The sequence below is a fragment of the Macrobrachium nipponense genome, chromosome 17 (assembly GCF_015104395.2).
Source record: "Macrobrachium nipponense isolate FS-2020 chromosome 17, ASM1510439v2, whole genome shotgun sequence".
Classification (NCBI taxonomy): Eukaryota; Metazoa; Arthropoda; class Malacostraca; order Decapoda; family Palaemonidae; genus Macrobrachium; species Macrobrachium nipponense.
The window spans coordinates 72,585,964-72,608,903 of NC_087210.1; the positions used below are offsets into that span (position 1 = coordinate 72,585,964).

Sequence of the window (22,940 nt, forward strand, 5' to 3'; positions counted from 1 at the left end):
TATATATATATATATATTATATATATATATATATATATATATATACATATATATATATATATATATATATATATATATATATATATATATATATATTTAAAGTCAATAATCAATCGGGAAAGGGTTTCTAGCACACTGAATGACGACGACAATTCAGAGCACAGTGAGATATCGGTGGTTGAAACTTAAGCTGGTTAATATAAACCAATAATAGTTATACATTGGAATACTTTGCTTGCAATACAAGCCAACGAAATACCCAATCCATAAATTACACGCACACACATATATATGTATATATATATATACATATATACATATGTACTATATATATATATATGATATATATACACATATGCATATATATATATATATATATATATATATATATACATATATATATATACACATATGTATACATATGTACATATATATATATATATATATATATATATCTTATATATATATATATAATAATATACATATATATATATATATATATATATAGATAATATATATATATATATATATATATATATATATAATATATATATATATAATTTATAGATTGGGTATCTCGTTGGCTTGTATTGCCAAATATTAGTTATACATTACAATAAATAGCTTGCAATACAAACCGACGAAATATTCCTAGCTATAATTTATATATATATATATATAGATATATTATATAATATATATATATATATAATTATATATATACCCATATATACATATATATAAACCAAATATATATATATATATATATATATATATATATATATATATATATATATATATATATAGTATATATATATATATATATATATATATATATATATATATATATATATATATATATATATATATATATATATATATATATGTATACTATATATATATATATATATATATATATTATATATATATATATATATATATATATATATAGATATGATATATATATATATATATATATATATATATATATATATATATATATATATATATATATATATATATTATATATATATAATTTATAGATAGGATATTTCGTCGGTTTGTATTGCAAGCAATGTATTGCAATGTATAACTATTATTTGTTTGTGGTAACCAGCTTAAGATTTAACTACTGATAAATCTCACTGCACTCTGTTGTGCTAAAAACCCTTTCCAGATTTATTATTGACCTTCTATTAATAACTGCGTTTCCTAAGCTAGTCTACTCTCCATACATTCACCCATCAGTGTTAGGTAAATGAGTTCCACTGAATTGTTTTTTATTTCTAGTGTATAATAGCCTATTCCGGTAGTTTCTAATTAAAACATTTATATTTTTCCATTGCTAAGCAATGAAAATCCTCAGATGAATTCCCTGTATAAGGGCACTATTCAGTGATTTTCAAAAAATATAAAAGCTATGTACAGACTGTCTATGTATGAAACCTTTATACCAAATATAATTCTAAACGTCTCCGATTGTTTTGAATTCCTTAGGACATACAGCTGATACCCTAATCCATGTGAAAAAAAAAGGAGAATTGATTTCGTTGCCATCAATAATAATGAGTTAATGGTTATTGTCGTAGGTAAAAGAAGCAACTGGAGTGGAGGAATATTTAACCAGAAATATTAAACCCTTTGAAAAATCAAGGTAGCTTGATTCAAAGTAGTCTAGATTACTATGGAAATTGCATATGGTTTGAAACTCTTGCTAATCATAATTCCTTTCCAGAAGCATCTTACAAAAGTCTATGAATAACAATTTTGTGAAACTGACGTATGGAGACTTTCTTTTATAAATTTTTTTTAGAATTGTACTATCAAAAGCCTGGACATATTTTGAGATATAAAAGATCAATAAATCCAGGAATAATGGTTATAAAAAGTGTTATATGTTAAATGTGAATTAACGCAGTTATTAGCTTTACCAAAAACAATATAAATGTTACTTAGAAGAATAATAATTAGTAACTGCAGTATTGTCGTGTGATTATTAGATAATTTTATAGTGAACTGTACGGTCTTTTTATTAGTTTATAATTAGTATAATCCCGTAAAGCACCGTCTTTTTATTAGTTTATAATTATTGTAATCCCTTAAAGCAGTATCCACGGGGGAGAGGAAATGAGTTTTTGTCCAGTATGTTGTTTTCTAATCCTGTTTGCAACAAATCGGGAACACGCAAAAGAAATTTACAATAGTTATACAAATATCATACCTAAATTCTTCGTTTTCTGAAAAGACTTGATATACCGTTTTCTATCATTATCTTGGTAGACTATAATGAATTTGCTTGGTCAGTTCCTCAGATTCACAAAGGAATATTGTTGGCAGATATGGAGTACTTAAAGCCAATAGGAATAGATAGTTTTCTATATATGCATTTTGAAAGGTAAGAATTTTCATATGAAAAAATTTCTTTATGAAAAGATGTAGGTAACATTTTATAAGTTGCCAATATAAAATGATACCACGTAACCTAGTATATGACTGTTTACTCGTTACAATTTTGCCGTATTAGCTATGATGGCTGGGTTGAGGGGGCAGTATTGTTTTACCTTACATGTCGTAATTTATAAGAAGTATTTTTAAGGATTTAGGTTTCATTTCATATCGCGTATTGGCAACTTATAGAATAATAACAAGAGAAAAAGTTAAAAGTTCGTTTAAAACCACCAACTCTATTACGGAAGAAAAATTCTTTCTTATGCTTAGTGTACACTGTAGATTTTTTTGCTAGATTTGCTCTAGGGAGACCTCTCTAGATAGTGCACACAGAAACGAGAGCGCTCTAGCTATAGTTGCTCTCAGCTCTCGCTAGGGTTGTTTTAGTCTACCTAGAATACTAGTGAACACGTGGTCGAGAGTTCTCTACGAGACTACTCTAGGTGCTTCTGCCCAACTGAATAGAGTAATCAGTATAGCTAGACGTGTGCTGGGATAGTCATTGGCATCTAACCATAAATACAAATGGGATAGCACTCAGACAATGCTTTTAATCCAGCACTACGAAAGATTCCCTGAACTTTGGAATGTAGCATTGAAAGAGTACAGGGACAAAGAAAAGAAAGCGGTTGCTGTAAAAGAAATATCAGATATTTTAATTGTTAGTGAGGCTGAAATAGCGAGAAAGTGGCACAATCTGCGGTGCCAAATGAACAATGAAATAAGGAAAATGAAAGTAAAGAAGAGTGGCATAGGTGCAGATGATGTACTGGTGAAAAGCAAATGGGAATATTTTGACGCTCTTCACTTCATGATTGGAGAGCATACATTAGTGAGTGATAACTATCTCCTGAAAAGCAAATTCGTATATAACATAGTTATAAATTATATACTACAAGACAGTGTAAAATATTTAGTTTAATATATATGTTAATTATTCTTTTTATGTTTACCAATTTTTCATGATAATAGTAATAATTGCATATATAATTTTTTTAATTATTGCTGTTTAGTTTCTCAGTATAATTTGATAATAAATATAAGTTTATTCTAGAAGAAAAAATTTTCTTTTATACATTGTACTTACCAGATGCTAAGAATCTAAGTATGAGAGTTAATCTTTCTGAAGGGGAGATTGCTTTCCTTAAATGAGTATCACGCTTCATAGTTTTGGGTGTCACCTTTTCAAGCAGATAGTCATAATCTTCACGAGACATGCGTAAAAAATTCTTATACACTTTATCTTCTTCAACGATCAGTTCTTGCAAAAGCTTTGCGTGCAACCCTTCTTCATCTCCTCTAGATATCCATTGTCTAACCCATATTTGCCTTCTCTTCTTTTTCTTCAAATTCCTTGATAAAACTAATGCGGTAGCTGCTGCAATTAGTTTCCTTGACTGTGACATGTTACCACCCACGAATATGAATCCTGACTGAGAGTCCCTCCTCAACTTTATGATAGTGTACATGAGTGGTAGATTAATCTCGCTAGAGTAAGCCTCACACTACTCTAGATATAAAGTTATGAGAGTAAATGGTTGACTAGTGTACACACACTTTAGAGTAATCTCTGTAGATCAAACCAAGTTTAGCTAGATTTTTAATCTACACGGTACACTAAGCTTTACAGTTATTTACTCGACTATCTGAACCAAGGATATCTATTAATATGTGCCATTATTTTACAATTCAATCGTTTTTATTTTTACCAAATTATGTGAGAGTGATCCAACAATACCTTATATATGTTTATCGTTACTTCAACATGACTGGTTCGTAATGTAATGTATTATTAGTTATTTATCCTTTCCCATTATTACGATTCACTTAAGAATAAGAGGTTTGCACACAAACCCTCTTTATCCCCTACCAAATTTTCCAATACTTAATGTGTTTTAATCGCATTTATGATGACTTTCTTGTCTAACTGATCAGTCATTTTTTATTATTGTCACCGTTTTGAAGTATTATATTCATATTTAGAGCGTAGAAATGGTTCTTTCCTGTTAATACTGAGTGCCGTAAGTTCACCAAATTATTTAAGGACCGGACCCTTGCCTGTAAGGATATATCTTTCGTTTGACTAAAATTACGTTAGAAACTCATAAGTCATTGTGATACCGAATTGTTTAGCGGTGAGATCACAATGAATCTCGAAGGGTTAGAGTTTCTTGTGTATTTCAATGCATTGTTTATAAACACTGACGTATGATTCGAATTTATTAATTAAATGCTGACTTCTGGGTCAATTTTTCATTTAACTTTTTGATGAGTATGGTCTTTTATTACCAGAGGTGTTCTCATCTATGCTGTATACAAAATTTCATTAATCAAACACGTGGTACAAGAATGATTTTGGAGACTACTCTCAAGTTGTGCTTTTAATATTTCAGACTGCTAGGCCAGTGTAGTTTTCGCCTAATTTCCACCCATACAAGATAGAATGCAATACCTGTTCGTCTTTACAGGATCCGTTCGTAACTACTTTTTACCTTCAGATTGAAAGGGTAAGCAACTTTCCTCTTTTAGTGTCTCCCAAACACTCCCAGGAAGGATCTCCTCTTGCCGTAAGGCAGACCCAAAAAAACCCACTTAGAAAGTCATATATCTGTTTTATTTTGGCTTCATTGAGATGCAGTTTTTTAAGTTATTTTGGAATGTATAGTAGATCATTTTTTAAAGTTATTTTCGATTTAGTTTAATCTTGGCTGTAGATAGTTCCTGCAAGTCTGCTAAAATTCATTACATACTTCACCTCTAACCTCGATTGGTATGAATTTGAACGGTTAGCTCTTTTGAATTTGTCCTTATTTTATTTTATAAAAGTAACTTGTGATGACAGCTTCGTTATCATGATTCTTTGACTAACAGCTGCTTCTCGGCAGGTTCTTACTAATCTGAGCTGAAGTTGACTTGAACTGACCAGTACTACCTCAGTGGTAACGGATGGTAACGGAGATTTATACTTCCCCAGGACGAATATGTTACTATCCCTTGCCAGCTTGTGTGTCTTTGTTTAGAACACGGAACTGGGTACTACCATTATCTACTACGGACGAGGGTAACCGTACTTGATAGTAGATTAGTACTACTACGGACAAGGGTATACCGTATATACTTGACACTGGATTAGTAATACTACAGACAAGGGTAACTGTACTTGACACTGGATTAGTACTACTACGGACAATGGTAACTGTACTTGACACTGGATTAGTACGACTACGGACAAGGGTAACCGTACTTGACTCTGGATTAGTAATACTACGGACAAGGCATACCGTACTTGACACTGGATTAGTACTACTACGGACAATGGTAACTGTACTTGACACTGCATTAGTACTACTACGGACAAGGGTAACCGTACTTGATACTGTATTAGTACTACTACGGACAAGGGTAACCATACTTGACACTGGATTAGTACTACTATGGACAAGGGTAACCGTACTTGACACTGGATTAGTACTACTGATGGACAAGGGTAACCGTACTTGATACTGTATCAGTACTACGATTAGTACTACTACGAACAAGGGTATACCGTACTTGACACTGGATTAGTACTACTACGGAAAAGGGAAACTGTACTTGACACTGTATTAGTAATACTACGGAAAAGGGAAACTGTACTTGACACTGTATTAGTATTACTACGGACAAAGGTAACCGTACTTGACACTGTATTAGTACTACTATGGACAAGAGTAACCGTACTTGACACTTGTAATAAGTACTATTAGTACTATACGGACAGGGTAACAAAGTACTTGACACTGGATTAGTACTACTACTGGCAAGGGTAACTGTACTTGACACTGGATTAGTACTACTACAGACAAGGGTAACCGTACTTGACACTGGATTAGTACTACTATGAACAAGTGTAATCGTACTTGATACTTAATTAGTACTACTACGGACAAGGGTACCGTACTTGACACTCGATTAGTACTACTACTGGCAAGGGTAACTGTACTTGACACTGGATTAGTACTACTACAGACAAAGGTAACCGTACTTGTCACTGGATTAGTACTACTACGAACAAGGGTAACCGTACTTGATACTGAATTTGTACTACTATGGACAAGGGTAACTGTACTTGACACTGTATTAGTACTGCTACGGACAAGGGTAACCGTACTTGACACTGGATTAGTACTACTACAGACAAGGGTAACTTTACTTGACACTGGATTAGTACTACAACGGACAAAAGTAACCTTACTTGACACTGGATTAGTACTACTACGGACAAAAGTAACCGTACTTGACACTGGATTAGTACTACTACGGACAAGGGTATACCGTACTTGACACTGGATTAGTAATACTACAGACAAGGGTAACTGTACTTGACACTGGATTATTACTACAACGGACAAAGGTAACCGTACTTGACACTGGATTAGTACTACTACGGACAAGGGTAACCGTACTTGACACTCGATTAGTACTATTACCGGCAAGGGTAACCATACTTGACACTGGATTAGTACTACTACAGACAAAGGTAACCATACTTGACACTGGATTAGTACTACTATGAACAAGGGTACCCGTACTTGACACTGGATTAACACTACTACGGACAAGGGTAACCATACTTGACACTGTATTAGTACTACTACGGACAAGGGTAACCGTACTTGACACTATATTAGTACTACTAAGGACAAGGATAACCATACTTGACACTGTATTAGTACTACTACAGTCAAGTGTAACCATACCTGACACTGTATTAGTACTACTACGGAGAAGGGTAACCACAATTGACACTGTATTAGTACCGCTACGGACAAGGGTAACCATACTTGACACTGTATTAGTACTACTACGGACAAGGGTAACCATACTTGACACTGTATTATTAATACTATGGACAAGGGTAACCGTACTTGACACTGGATTAGTACTACTGACGGACAAGGGTAACCATACTTGACACTGTATTAGTACTACTACGGACAAGGGTAACCATACTTGACACTGTATTATTAATACTATGGACAAGGGTAACCGTACTTGACACTGGATTAGTACTACTGACGGACAAGGGTAACCATACATGGCACTGTATTAGTACTACTACGGACAAGGGTAACCGTACTTGATACTGAATTAGTACTGCTACGGACAAGGGTAACCGTACTCGACACTGGATTAGTACTACTACGGACAAGGGTAACCGTACTTGATACTGAATTACTATTACTACGGACAAGGGTAACCGTACTTGACACTGGCTTAGTACTACTGACGGAATCTGAATATACAGGGTGGTCCAAAAGTAGCCTCACAGTTACTTCATGAACTGTTTCGCATTCAAAGTACTTTTCAATAGAAAATTAATACTTTGCCATTAATACATGCTACTTATTTTTATCCTTTTCATGTTACTCATTCTTATATATGCCACTTATTCATGTCTGAAAAATTTTATGCGTTTCATAAATTATTTTTTATTCTGTTTTAACTGTGAGGCTACCTTTGGCCCACCCTGTATATAGGTCTATTACATCACGTATGTTGTTGATACCAAGACAGTTCTCGTTCACTGACTATTCAACCTGTGTACTAATCCACTATCAAGTACGGTTACCCTTGTCTGTAGCAGTATTAATCTAGTGTCAAGTATGGTTACCCCTGTCCGTAGTAGTACTAATCCAGTATCAAGTACGATTACCCTTGCCCGTCAGTAGTACTAATCCAGTGTCAAGTACTGTTATCCTTGTCCGTCAGTAGTACTAATCCAGTGTCAAGAACGTTTACCCTTGTCTGTAGTAGTACAATATTATATATATATATATATCATATAAATATATATATATATATATATATATATATAGATAGATAGATAGATAGATAGATAGATAGATAGGTATATAGCATGTATATATATATATATATATATATATATATATATATATATATAGATAGATAGATGATAGATAGATAGATAGTAGCATGTATATATACTATATATATATCTATATAATATATATATATATATATATATATGTATATATAATATATATATCTATATATATATATATATTATATATCATCTACTTATATAATATATAGATATAGATAGATAGCTGAACGTAGATAGATATATATAATATATATCTGTATATATATTCTCTCTCTCTCTCTCTCTCTCTCTCTCTCTCTCTCATCATTTATTTTCGGTGAAAATTCTATGAATCTTAGCACCTGAAAACCTTTTATTCCCAGAATGCATTTCACTCTGAATGGCTTACTGTTGTGGATGACGTGACATAAGCTGCAAATATCCTTAAATTAAATGATTTTGATGAAATCGGCGCAAACCTTCTGCCAAATTTAATCGTTTTCTTTTATTCGTCGTTGCGTCTGTTGTTGTAATTTCTTATTGAAGCGTTCTTTTCACCGCTGCTTTTTTTTTCATCTAGTTTGTATATTCCCAGTTGTTCCATTGAGCGCCAAAATCATTTGTGATACTGAGTGAAAACGAAAGCCTTTCAAAGAGCTGTTAAAATGCAAGTTGTTCATTAATTACCTTAAACAACGTTTTGTTTGAGAGAGAAGAAGACTAAACAGCATTCGATTTCGCAACCGTTTTATGCAGAGTTCATAACAGGTTCACTGTTGCAGAAACACAAAACCCCCGCGACTATAAATATTTGCCCCACCAAAGCCCTGAATTACTAGATCAAATTGACCAAAAATACGAAAATCTCCTGACAGTCACGTAAGCTTCTTTCAGATTAGCTACACTCAAGGCCATGAGATGTTAAAAAAAATTCAGTTTTCCTCAGAAGTAAGGTTTTTGTAACAATTTCCAAAGGTTGAAAGGCCCATACATAATCAACGGCATAAGTAAGACTCGAGTTATGTACAGTCGTGTAAATATTTGAAGATCTGTTTAAAAGTGATAACCTGAAGATCTTGGAATTCATTTCAAACTAGAACTTTATTTCGTCTTCGATTTTGCTTGGAAAATATATTTGAGTATTCACTTATTCAGTTATCGTTTCTCCAACATTGTTCTGAGATCCCTTTGCATAAGGAAATTTTGCGAATATATTGAAGTTTAGACGTCCATTTTTACTTCTCAGTAATATAAATTATTTTTACCTATATGAAATTATCATTGCACATTTGCTTATTCATCTGAATACATCACTTATCTCCTGAGTCTCATTCCAACCTCGATTACTTTGAACAATATACTATGGTAAGTACCACTAAGAATACTTGATTTTGTTTGTACAAGCAATCCAGAGGCAAATTTTAACTTACTCAATAAATTCCAGGTTGTTCCCATCAGAGCATCAGTCAAGGTTGTCGTTACATTGACCACAGCAGCTGAGAAGAATGACATCTTCACTGTAATGGTCCTTCAGGTGATGGATGGTAAGGAAAATAAAACTCAACCTTAAGAGAGGCTTATTTGATATTAATTATGAATTTGCATCATGCGTCTCAAAGAAAGAAATTATAGAGTACCAGCTTTTCTAGCCAATATCTTAATTTGCATTCGTTTTATGAGATAGTCCAGCCAAGAATGGTTCCTATCAATAGTATGAAAACGAGCTCGTGCAGTAGACGTACCAGGGACTCTAGACAATGTAGACTGCGTCTTTTGCCACTTCGGATTTTAGGGTTCTGACCTGATATCTGCTGAGTAGTGGGTATTATCTACCTCTTACATATTTTCTATCGTTTCCATATTCTCTTGTCTATGTTTCGTACTTTAACTACCTTAGCTATATGCTAAAGTTTCTGCATTGGGAATTTCCTCATTGGACGAGTGGGTTGCGTACTCGCCTATCGATTTGGAAGGCCGAGGTCGCTCGTGCGGAACGTGAGGAATTTATTTCTGGTGATAAGAAATTCATTTCTCGGTATAATGTTCGGATTTCGTTGCTAAGTAACCAATTGGTTCCTAGCCACGTAAAAATATCCAATACTTCGGCCTAGCCCCAGGAGAGATGTTGATCAGCTCAGCGGTCTGGTTAAACTAAGATATACTTTTTTCTCTACGGAAAACTCCAGTCGACACTGCTATGGGAAGTTCATTTACGCCTCTACTGATGTATGAGGCTAATAAAACTCTTATCCCTCCTGTTGATAACATAATGAAACACAGGTTAGCAACCAGTGCATATTCATGTTTTCTCATGAATGCTCATACAGTTTTCTCTTGTTCGCTTTGTCTCTCATACTTCAATTGCTAGTGTCTTATCATTTTTCTCTTTAAGGCTCGCCACTTTCTCATATCTAGTACTTCTTTCTACTTTGTCCATTTCCCCAAACATTCCCTTTCCATACCACCAACTATGTTTGCATAAGAATTTCCATTGGATTACCAAGGCAAGTTCTCATCATGACATGCAGAGAGTAGCGTTGCTTTGCTGAACATAGCTCAACTCTGTTATACTTTATTTCTACTGCCAGTCTTGCATATTTGGAATCTTTTAAAAATGCTTACGCTTCTCAACTTCGATGAAAAAGCCTTGATCGTATTCAAATTAATTTAATATTCTGGAAACTTTCCGGGCGTTTTTTAATGACAATTCTTAGTAGCTTCGCCAAATCCAGATCTTCGCTGTTTTTATGCAATCTTATAATTGACTTTATGAATTACTTGTTTTCTCATTTACTTCATATCTGAGAAATTCCAGTGCCCTTTATCCTCCCTACCTCTATCATGCTATGGCCTCTAATGTACCTCTCATCTGTGCTTGTGCAATTTGCAAGTGTCTTGTATCACTACAGATACACGAGTTCTTTGACCTAAACTGTATTTTATCAATGTCGTTTAGGGAATTTGCAAGCTTAGATTGCTTCTGTGTTTAGCTGCCTTGGCCTCCTAGTTGTCAAAACCTAATCGCTGGTTCATCCATTCCCAGGAAAGATTACAGATTTGTACATTGCAACTACTCTTCTGGCACTTCAGTCCTGAAAGTTTGCATATTTTAAACATCTATAAACAAAAAGGAATTCTTTGCCCTTGCCTAAATATTTTTCATGTTGGCCTGAAAAATGAAAATCGTTGCGTCTTCCCTGAGTTATTTCGCGAATTGTGCTCCATTTCTGCGACTAAGATAAGAGTAAGATCTGCTGAAGGAATATGAATAAAAATGCGAGGAGATGCTTGTCTTCATATTTAATTAAAAAAAAATTAATCTCATTCTCTAATCGATACAAAAATCACATCTAATCATCATTTGATTTTCGTTCTCTTATGACAAAGTCAATACACTCTTCATATGCAATCAAATCTTTGACAGAATAAAGGAAGTACAATTTTTTATATGTAATAGTAACTGCGGGATCCTACAGTGACGTCATTTACCTTAAGTTTTGGATTTAGCATTGGTTTTATAATAAAGTTGTAAATTTTCCTTCTAGGCATGTAAATAACTGAACGGTACGTTCAGTCACATTCCATAAACTCCATAGTAAGGATTGTAGTGCATCCAGGGATTGTAAAGGTAATTCAGGAAATAATGATAGTACAGAGCTTCTAGTGACGGCATCTGTTGATAATCCATAGGATAAGAAGGAGGCTCGAAGACATCATCAGATTTGGGGACAATGCCCACAGTGGGAACAAGTGCGATATCGGGGACCATTTTCAATGACTTTATTGAATCTGGACCAGGTGTTGTGGTCACATTTTTAACGCCTGTGGAGCCAGGCTTTGAAGGGTAGGCCGTCCAGTTTCCAGTTCCATTAACGAAGCTTCCTCCTGGACCGCTGGATCCAGAAATTGAGCCTGGTCCCACTAAAACTGCATGAGTTGAAGAAACCCCTCCCTGGGGTGGGAAAAACGCCACTGAAGTACCAGGTTTACCACCAGGGACGGCACTCCAGTTCCCAGTTCCAGTAACAATGCTTCCTCCTGGACCACTGGACCCAGAAATTGAGCCTGGTCCCATCAAAACAGATTGGGATGATGAAACCCCTGCCTGGGGAGGGAAAAACGCTACTGAAGAACTAGGTTTACTACCAGGGACAGCACTCCAGTTCCCAGTTCCAGTAACGAAGCTTCCTCCTGGACCGCTGGATCCAGAAATTGAGCCTGGTCCCACTAAAACTGCATGCGTTGAAGAAACCCCTCCCTGGGGTGCGAAAAACACTGAAGTACCGGGTTTACCACCAGGGACGGCACTCCAGTCACCAGTTCCAGTAACGAAGCTTCCTCCTGGACCACTGGACCCAGAAATTGAGCCTGGTCCCATCAAAACAGATTGGGATGATGAAACCCCTCCCTGGGGTGGGAAAAACGCCACTGAAGAACCAGGTTTACCACCAGGGACAGCATGCCAGTTTCCAGTTCCAGTAACGAAGCTTCCCCCTGGCCCACTGGATCCAGAGATTGATCCTGGTCCCACTAAAACAGATTGAGATGATGAAACGCCTCCCTGGGGTGGGAAAAACGCCACTGAAGAACCAGGTTTACCACCAGGGACGGCATACCAGTTCCCAGTTCCAGTAACGAAGCTTCCTCCTGGACCACTGGACCCAGAAATTGAGCCTGGTCCCATCAAAACAGATTGGGATGATGAAACCCCTCCCTGGGGTGGGAAAAACGCCCCTGAAGAACCAGGTTTACCACCAGGGACGGCATACCAGTTCCCAGTTCCAGTAACGAAGCTTCCTCCTGGCCCACTAGACCCAGATATTGAGCCTGGTCCCACTAAAGCAGCATGGGTTGATGAAACTCCTCCTTGTGGTGGGATAAATGTCCAGGGGCTTCCAGGAGGCTTCGTTAATGACGGACTACTTTGAAATAATGGAGGAAAGTTAAATTCAGGTAGTTTTGGAAAGGAATCTGCGAAATCTAGCGGAAAAGTATCGCTTCCAAGCGCAGTCGGAAACTTGAAAGAATTCTTCATCTCTCCTAAAATGCGGTCGAAGTCAAAGCCGTCCGTAAGCAAAGAGAATTCTGAAAACAAGAGGTTATCGATTAGATCAACGCCAGCAAAACAAGATTTTGGAATGACTTCGAAGGCAGTAACTTGACCAAGTTCATCTCAGTAAAGTATATCACTAAAATATTGAAGTAAAATTGCATGTGCTAGTATTTTTTCTCGTTATTTAGAATTAAGTCTAATTAAAAGTAAAATATTTGATAAAAATGCAATTAATAAATTAAGTTTTTCCATTTTGACTATTAATATTACACCATGAAATTTATAAAAATTATTCTATTTGTAAAAGACAAAGTTAGAAATACTTTCAAGGAATAATTTAGCCTACCATCTACTTAAAAGCATATCATATCAAGGATCTCCTCCTACTGTGAAGCGCTGGAATAATAAATGACCTTCGGACAGCTGCTTTCTAATTTACCTGCTGAAACAAAGAAACTTAAACGCCAAGTCGAGAAGGCAAAGTATAAGTTAAACGGCATACGGAGTGTCATTCTTTTCGACAATACTATTATCTTAATTATAATGATTAATATTCTGATACTTTCTCCTGAAAATGGATGTTGAATTAGGGAGGAGATGCTTGATATGATATGCTTTCAAGAGTGCTATTCTTTTCAACGAATTTTCCAAGGTATAATAATATAATAATAATAATAATAATAATAATAATAATAATAATAATAATAATAATTTTCTAAAGGGTCCACAATAATACAAAGTGTAAAAAGTCCGTGTATAATTTTGAAGACTTTACAGAAAGCTTTCGAACCCTTCCCTGGGTTCATCTTCAGTCCAAATGAACAATAAGTTACAACAAGTACAGAAGGTAAATTTAAAAAACAAGAGTCGTTGAAGATCGTTGGCAACGGTCGTTAGCTTGTTAATGGGCGAGGTGATAAAGAAAAAGGGTAGTTAACAACAACTAGGTGATACCCTCTCCCCTATCAATCCTTCTGGCTGCAAATTTCTGTTGGGATCTTCGTCGACAGGTTTCTGTTCGCAAAACATTACATGAAGTCCTTCATCCAAGGGCGTAGATTGGGCACCGTTATCAGACTCCCCCGGGGCAGCGGTTACCTGGACTGGTAGCCGACTCTTGTTTTTTAAATTTACCTCTGTACTTGTTGTAACTTATTGTTCATTTGGACTGAGGATGAACCCAGGGAAGGGTTCCAAAGCTTTCTGTAAAGTCTTCAAAATTATACACGGACTTTTTACACTTTGTATTATTGTGGACCCTTGAGAACATTATATATACTCTCGTGATAGAGAGTTTTTCCCTAATAATAATAATAAAAAGTTTGTTCTAAGGGGTCCACAATAATAAACAGTGTTGCGAGTCCGTGTATAATTTTTAAAACTCTTTACAAAAGTTTCCGAACCCTTCCCTGGGTTCATCTTTAGCACAAAAAAAATGATTTTTTTTTCTTTAGACAGAAGATAAACCCAGGGAGGGGTTCGAAACCTTATTGTAAAGAGTTTTAAAAATTATAAACGGACTCGCAAAATTTTTTATTATTGTGGACCCCTTAGAACATTATATATACTCTCGCGATAGAGAGTTTTTCCCAAGTAATAATAATAATAATAATAATAATAATAATAATAATAATAATAATAATCATAATAATAATAATAATAATAATAATCTAAGTGTAGGTATGTACGAACGTTACTCTTAGTGAAAAATGTAATGCCATTCCGTGGAATTTCGCAATTCTCCAGTTCAGTGCGAAGCAAATCTCAAAACAATCCAAAAATAACGTCCCGGGACTTTTGTGGGTTCTCGTTGCTTGTTACAGTTATTATTATTATTATTATTGATTATTATTATTATTGATTATTATTATTATTTATGGTATTATTATTATTATTACCAGTATCAAGTAAAACGTACTGAATCAGCCTTAACATCAATGGGAAAGAGACAGAAAAATATTTATTATCATTATTATTATTATTATTATATATTATATTATTATTATTATTATCATTATTATTATTATTATTATTATATGCCTCACTGAATCAGTCTTGACATTAACGAGAAATAGAAAGGAAAGTATTATTATTATTATTATTATTATTATTATTATTAGTATTATTATTATTATTATTATTAGTCTCCAGTAAATCTCACTGGATGAGCCTCACCATTAACGAGAAAGCAAAAAAGGATCAGGACTTACTAGGCTGTCCTTGCACCTTGAGGCTTCCCCAAGGACTCAGGAATCCTACCAGCACCAGAAGCAGAGTGACTCGCTCCATCCTGTTCCTCAGAGGGGATCCTGAAAATAAGCCACGATGAAAAGGACTTTTATGGCAATGATGGTAATGATGATGGAAATGATATGAGAAAGATATGATTGGAAATTCCCGTTGGAATCACTTCTAGTAAAGTTCTACCTAGTAAAATAAACTACTGAAATCTCATGATTTAGTATGGACCTGTAAAACTAAAAAATAAAGTTGAATACTCTTCCTAAAATAATTATAGTTGTCTAAATAATGGAAAAGGCCATGTTCTCAGTTCAGATTTTTCGTTTTATATAAGACAACCCCACCATCAACATTCTGTACTAATTATCCTTAGTAAAGATAGCCATAGTAATGAATGAAATCATTATCAGAAATCAAAGTTAAGAAATTCTCGATAACAGATTTAGCCGAGTCAGTGACAACTAGAAAAAGTCAGTGTTCTTATTTTTTTTTATTTCGGACCTTTCGCAGAGGTCCTTCTGCCTTCCTTTTTTCACCTGTTCTCTTTTATACCTCTCCGCCAGCTTTTTCGTCATCTTTTACATTTACTCTGAAATACAGGGTCTCCCATAAGTAACCGGGCACTTACTTGTACATAGTAAAAATTAATTTAATATCACATTTAAGGATGTCCCATAAGTTACTGGGCAATGTTTATATCCAGAATGGTGAGTAGCATTTATCTAAGAATAGCACAATGAGTAATTAAACTTTTTCTAAAAATAAAAGAGAGAGAGAGAGAGAGAGAGAGAGAGAAAGAGAGAGAGAGAGAGAAAGAGAGAGAGAGAGAGAGAGAAATGTGATATTAAATTAAATTTTACTATGTACAAGTAAGTGCCCGGTTACTTATTGGACACCTGTATATGCTTGAATCACCCACTTCCCTTCTTCCCTCATCTACGCCAATATTTATCTCCATCTTCCTGGCTTCCATTGACAGTCATAACCTTATTCGGGAAGACATTCTCTTCTTATAAACGCTTAGAAACTTGTTAGCAAGTCAGCAGCTTCTCTACACTAACTTTTGCAAACACCAACCACTCGAGTAAGAGCAACGGGTGTTGATGCAAAGCTATGGGATAAGAAAAAGGGCCACGGAGAGACTGTGGAGTGCCTGTTTTATTTTTATTTATTTTTTATATTTTTTTATAAAGCATTGTTGACTGTGGATGGTAAAGTGAAAATGTAAAGAAATGAATCATTTTGGAAATATGAGTAAACTGAGAAACTGATGGTGAATGTGAGGTCATGAGGTTAGTGGTAATTTGTGGTCAGTGTAACTTGGAATAAGGGGATGAAAAAAGTGAAAAACATAATAGGTTAAATAGGAAAGGTAACAGGTAATGCCAAAGATATTGGAGTATAGAGGATTGTCAATTGAAGTGTAAGTAAAGCAAATAAATGATGTATGTTGACAAAGAGTTAAAGAGTGAGAAATCTGGAGGTTCAAGAGTATGGTGAAAAAGTCAGTGTGGGTGAAAATATGAATAAGAATGTTCTAGAAAGTGTTAGAGGAAAAGGCGGGGCATCAATTCTAAGAAACACCGGACATGAAAGTAAGATATGAAAGCAGCAGTGAATGTGCAAGGATCGACGTGTTGCTGATGAGCTTCCTCTGAAGTCTATGAAACAGATAACATTTGTGGAAGCATTTTTGAAAAGCACGTTTCTCCTTGATTCATCAGCCAAATGGTAAATACGGCAGTAATTATTGGTTAGTCTGATAAAAGGTCACTATCTATTCCGGGAAAAGCAAAATGTTGAATGCATGTGGGTAGGGGCACACATACACGCCCACACACACGTACATTATATATATACATATATATATATATATATATATATATTATATATATATATATATATATATATATATATAATATGTATATTTACAAATATATGAGGTGTGTGTGTGTCTGTGTGTGTGATTCAATTTTTTTAAATCATTCAATTTTCTTTTATTTGCCGAGCTTAACGCTTACTTAGTGTAAATATCAGAGAAATAAACTGCGTTACAGACAAAATATGATAATGCTAGACAACGAAATGCTGATTTGCCATAACTTGAAAAACCCCATCTACTTAAAAATAACAAAGTAAGTCTCTTTAGCGACAAATAATTGTGAAAGATGGAAAACAGCCGGATCCTCAAGGAAACTAAAAATGAGACCCAGTTGGAAAGTTGATTGGACTTTTTGAGGTCTTGAAATCTGAAGTCGATTTAGATCAGCAAGCACAAGTGAATAAAGGTAAATATGTTAATAAGAAAACCCGGAATTATGAAAATGAGTTAAAATACATAAACTATTGTCATAAATTCTTTAGTTCCACGTATCAGCTAAATGAGACACGGACAGAATATACGACTGGTAAAGCAAAAGCACTGAGCTCAGTTCTTACCTTCCCAGGCGATCTAGTTGACTCCCCTCTCCTGAAGAAGACGACCTCCTTCGACGTCGCCGTCAGTGTGCGTCTTAGAATGAGAAAGGGCTGCAAATATAGCGACGATAGTTCGTTTGGAATATTTCCAGTTCAACCAGACATGGCCTACGGCAGCCAATGAGATCTAAGCTTAGCCGCAAGGGAAGGAAATTGGATATTTCTATTGGTGTTCAATGCATCCGTGAATTCCAAGGTTAAGGAAAAAAATAGATGTTTTGATTTCGTGACACGTTGCTTCAGGTTGTTGTGCGTGGAAATATAATGAATCAAAATATGTTTAGGCCTTTCCCGTATCCGTGTAATACGACGTGGCTATTTTAATTTCCCGGAGGGTGCATTTATGTTTATTCTGCCAGACTCACTGGAGTTGAAAGAAAGGAAAATATAACGGAGTGACTCCAGAAATAGAAGTGATGACAGTTAGAACAGCTGTGAAGAAAGTTTGGTGGTATGAGTAGTTTACAGAAATGTAAATATCAGTCAATCTACAGAAAATATTCGACCACTGCTGTGTAATGTCAGCAATCTGCAACAATAGACAATCATTATTTTTAGCACTTTTAAGTTATTCAAATGAAGATCGCGCCACTTTTTCTGACACAAACGCTAAAATGATTTTGCATCACCACTATGATTTGCATAATTTTATAATTTTCTCATCACAAAAAACGACGTCAGTGACCATAGCTGTTGTGACGGCGATTTGCCTAAATCAATCAGTTCATCATGAAAGGATTCTTTAAATAGGAAGGACTCTCTTCTTTATTAAGAGGCTCTAATGGTAAGTGAGTCAAATATGTAAGAGACATCCCTCTGAAATTTCCTGATTAAATTAAGCCAGAACGCATTTACTCAATGCACATGGAAGGATTGAAGACCTAATAAAGATTACACACTTATACTTATAAATAAAAGTATAAGCCATGAAGGAAAGTGAAACACTGGTGTAGTTGCAACATGAGTCAGTCTGCTAAGTAAAGGACTTTGAGTCGGAAGATCTTGCAGCTACTCGTGTTTCACTTTCCTTTGTAGCTTATATCTTTGTGCACTTATCACGTTCCAAACTTTCGTGATTCAATTATACACATATACATATATACATATGTTTTGATTTCGCGACACGTTGCTTCAAGTTGTTGGCGCGTTCGCAAAATATATATAATATAATATAATATAATATATATATATATATATATATATATATATATATATATATATTATATATGTATTATATAAATATATATATATATAAATATACTATATATAGATACATAATATATAATATAGATACATATATATATAATATAATGGTATATATAATATATATACGATATATCAATATTTTTTTATACATATATCATATATTATACTCTATATATATATATATATCATATATTATCGTATACTATCTATATATATAATATATCTATATATATATATTCTATAAGATCTATATACTAATAGCTATATATATATATTTATATTATTAGATATATATATATCTCTATATATATATATATATATATATATATATATATATATATATATATATATATATATATATATATATATATATATATATCTATATATATATATATATATATATATATAATATATATATATATATATCTATATATATCTATATATATACATATACATAGATATATATCTAGATATATATATAATATAATATATATATATATATATATATATATATATATATACATAGAGAGAGAAAGAGAGAGAGAAAGAGAGAGAGACACTTTCATTGTCACTGTCACCATTTGTATATATCTATACATATATATAAATACATCGAGCTACAAATGTCCTTTAATATCCAATCCGCTCTACCTCGGAATTAATATATTTTTAGATATGTTAACCAAGAAGGGGTTTTTTAATTTTTAAGTTGATAATAATTTCGTCGTCTCGTGGGTTCGAACCAGCGCCCAGCGGACTGAGGAGAAATCAGGACTTCAGTGATGTTATCGATTCGGCCAACAAGTGGTTCGAACCCAAGAGAGGACGAAATCATTATCAGCTAAAAAATTCCCCTTCGGTTAACATATATGAAAATATATTGATCCCGAGGTAGAGCGAATTGGATATTAAAGGACATTTGTAGCTTGATGTATGTATACGAATCACGGTGATGTGACAAAGATTCGTGCATATATATATATATATATATATATATATATATATATATATATATATATATATATATATATATATATATATATATATATACATATATTTCAATTGAAAGACCTGGGTTCAATTCTGATGTGATTCAGAAATTTATTTCTGTTCCACTTATGACTGTGCGTTGATTACTTTGTATTTGTGTGTGTATATATATATATATATATATATATATATATATATATATATATATATATATATATATATATATATATATATCGTTTTAATAGACTCAGTGGCCTCTTTAACTTCTCATCATGCTCACAATCCTCTGCAGGGGTTTGCTACCAAAATGTCCCAGCGTCCAGGCGGGAAATAAAGGAAGAAAATTATCCTCTTCCCGAGACTCAGTATTTATTCATTTATTTCCAATTTGGAAATTGACCCGTAGTAAAAACCTATGGAAAAAGAAGAGAGAGAAGGTGGAAAAGCTAAGTAATAGTGGCTTGTATATTAAAGGTTCTTGGGCAACCTAGAGACTTTAAGGCCAACCGAACAAGTTGTTTTTGAAACTTATGGTGCAAACATGGTGATTACTGCGTACACAATGATGGTGTTTTTATTGCAGATTTATTCCTGTAACGTGTGACAAAAAAAAAAAAACATTCCATCGATATTGTGCTAGAAAGCTTATTCACAACTTTTAGATTGGGGTATCTATATAATGTGTATGTTATGGTGTGAAGTACTTACAAACTGAGGAGCTGCCCTAAGTTGTGGAAATCCCTTTCCAAATATGTATTTTTCTTTCTCCCTTTACACTCTTTTCGCTGTATATGATCGTTTTTACTTTCCCCGCCTTTTATTCTATTTATATCTACAGGGTTTTTTTTATTTAACGTCCCGCTTCCCAGAAACAAATATGAACGAATATATTATAGAATAACTATTTTTTAGTCATGCATACTTCTTCTACAGGACCTTCAATGTTAAGATTCGACACGGATCAGTTCCTTCTCCATATTTTTCTAGAAATATTGTCGGGGTTTTCAGCAACAAAGTAAGTTAAAATGAAAGTGTTGTTTTACTGTATTCTATTACACAAATAATCTAGAAATCCTTAGATATATTGCAAATTCTCTTCGTGAGCTACGGATAGCAAGTGTAAAATTCATACTAAAAATTAGGTTATTAGGAGTATGATTAAGAGAGAGAGAGAGAGAGAGAGAGAGAGAGAGAGAGAGAGAGAGAGAGAGAGAGAGAGAGAGAGATGGAAATAATAATTATAATTCCTTCATGTCACTTCCAAGTTACAGTGGGTTTTGTTTTATACTCAATGAATTTACAATATATTAAAAGAAAAAAGCTGAATCTTTGACGTATTCTTATCATAATGTATGTTTAAAATTAAAGAGACAGACAGGCAGACATAAAGAGATGATAATTCTTATAATAATATTTCCTTTATTCCAATTCAAAGTTACAGTGGGTATCGTTTTACAATGTGTGAATTGACAGTATCTTAAAAGAAAAATGCGTCTCTTAACTAAGTATACTTATCTTAGTATATATTTAGAATTATGAGCATCAGGCAACCGACCCCTTAGTGTAGGTATAACAGTGGGTAAGAAGAAGAAGAAGAAGGAGAAGAAGAAAAAAAAGAAGAAGAAGAAAAAGAAGAAGAAGAAGAAGAAGAAGAAGAAGAAGAGAAGAAGAGAGAGAGAGAGAGAGAGAGAGAGAGAGAGAGAGAGAGAGAGAGAGAGAGAGGCGTAAACGCTGAGAGGGCGTTGACAGAAAAATGCTTCTTTTCAACTGGAAACTGTTTTGCAAACATTTACCATTTATAAACTGGAGGGCACAATGCAAATATTGCTATCTAAAGTGATTCAGTCGTCGAACTGGTGAAGTAGCTCATTTTAAAACATCCTCATGGCCCCAAGTTTTCCAACAGGCCCTGTGTAATAGTGTACATAAACCATCTGCTTCAAAAACATAAGGCGATATTTCAGTATAGTTCTAATGGACTTGAGTACTAGGAGAAATCGTCTGCTGTATTTACTCTTCTTCTTTCCCACCGTTATCCCTACACTAAGGGGTTGGTTGCCTGATGTGCCTTTCCTTACAACATCAGGCATGGTTTATTATTTGGCAAAGGGTTTTTTTATGAACGCATGCCTATGCTGTCATCAACCACAATTATTGGCGTTGGGCCTCGCCTTTGACTAAAAAGTAAGACTGCAAGGCAGCAGTTTCCACAGTTATTGGCGGCGAGCCTAGCCTTTCACTAAAAAAGTAAGACTGCAAGGCAGCAGCTGTCCATTTCGTCGCATTTTACGACACGCAGGACCTACGGTGGTATTATTCTTACAACCCTACCACAGGGTAGCATCTACTGTGTTTACTCTTATTCCCAAAATTGACTGAAATAGCGCTAGCACCTATTGAGGTAATCAAGTTGAAATGCTTCACCTCCCGAGAGGCCATATGCCCCCCCCCCGTCAGTGCAGTTTAAGAAATCAGCTTTGTTGACAAAACAAATTCGAAAACGTCTGGGTGGATAGAAGCAACTTCGAATGCCGCAGTGAAAAAGGAAACTCAAGTCGTTGTAAGACTTACTTTTTTGTTAATATGACCTGGTGTTTCATTTGCTTTTTTAAATTACAAGTCGACCGTAAGATATTTGACTCTGATTCAGAAACACGT

General features: G+C 34.2%; 1 protein-coding gene across 1 annotated transcript; it reads right to left on the bottom strand.

Annotated features, from left to right (window-relative positions):
* Positions 1-11,738: 11,738 nt before the first annotated feature.
* Positions 11,739-18,184, bottom strand: LOC135196319 (collagen alpha-2(I) chain-like). The gene is made up of 3 exons (XM_064223065.1): positions 18,048-18,184; positions 15,578-15,676; positions 11,739-13,399 (listed from the first exon to the last, which is right to left on the bottom strand). Exons 2-3 carry the CDS (start codon positions 15,654-15,656, stop codon positions 11,889-11,891), a joined length of 1,590 nt encoding a protein of 529 aa, XP_064079135.1. The 5' UTR covers positions 15,657-15,676; positions 18,048-18,184; the 3' UTR covers positions 11,739-11,888.
* Between the last annotated feature and the right edge of the window lie 4,756 nt (positions 18,185-22,940).

What these genes read in the sequence shown, in the direction of transcription:
- LOC135196319 (XM_064223065.1), bottom strand. Translation starts at nt 15,656, where the DNA reads ATGGAGCGAGTCACTCTGCTTCTGGTGCTGGTAGGATTCCTGAGTCCT. An exon ending in CAAGGTGCAAGGACAGCCTA is followed by an intron (nt 13,400 to 15,577) that starts GTAAGTCCTGAT and finishes TCTTGTTTTCAG; the next exon opens with AATTCTCTTTGCTTACGGAC.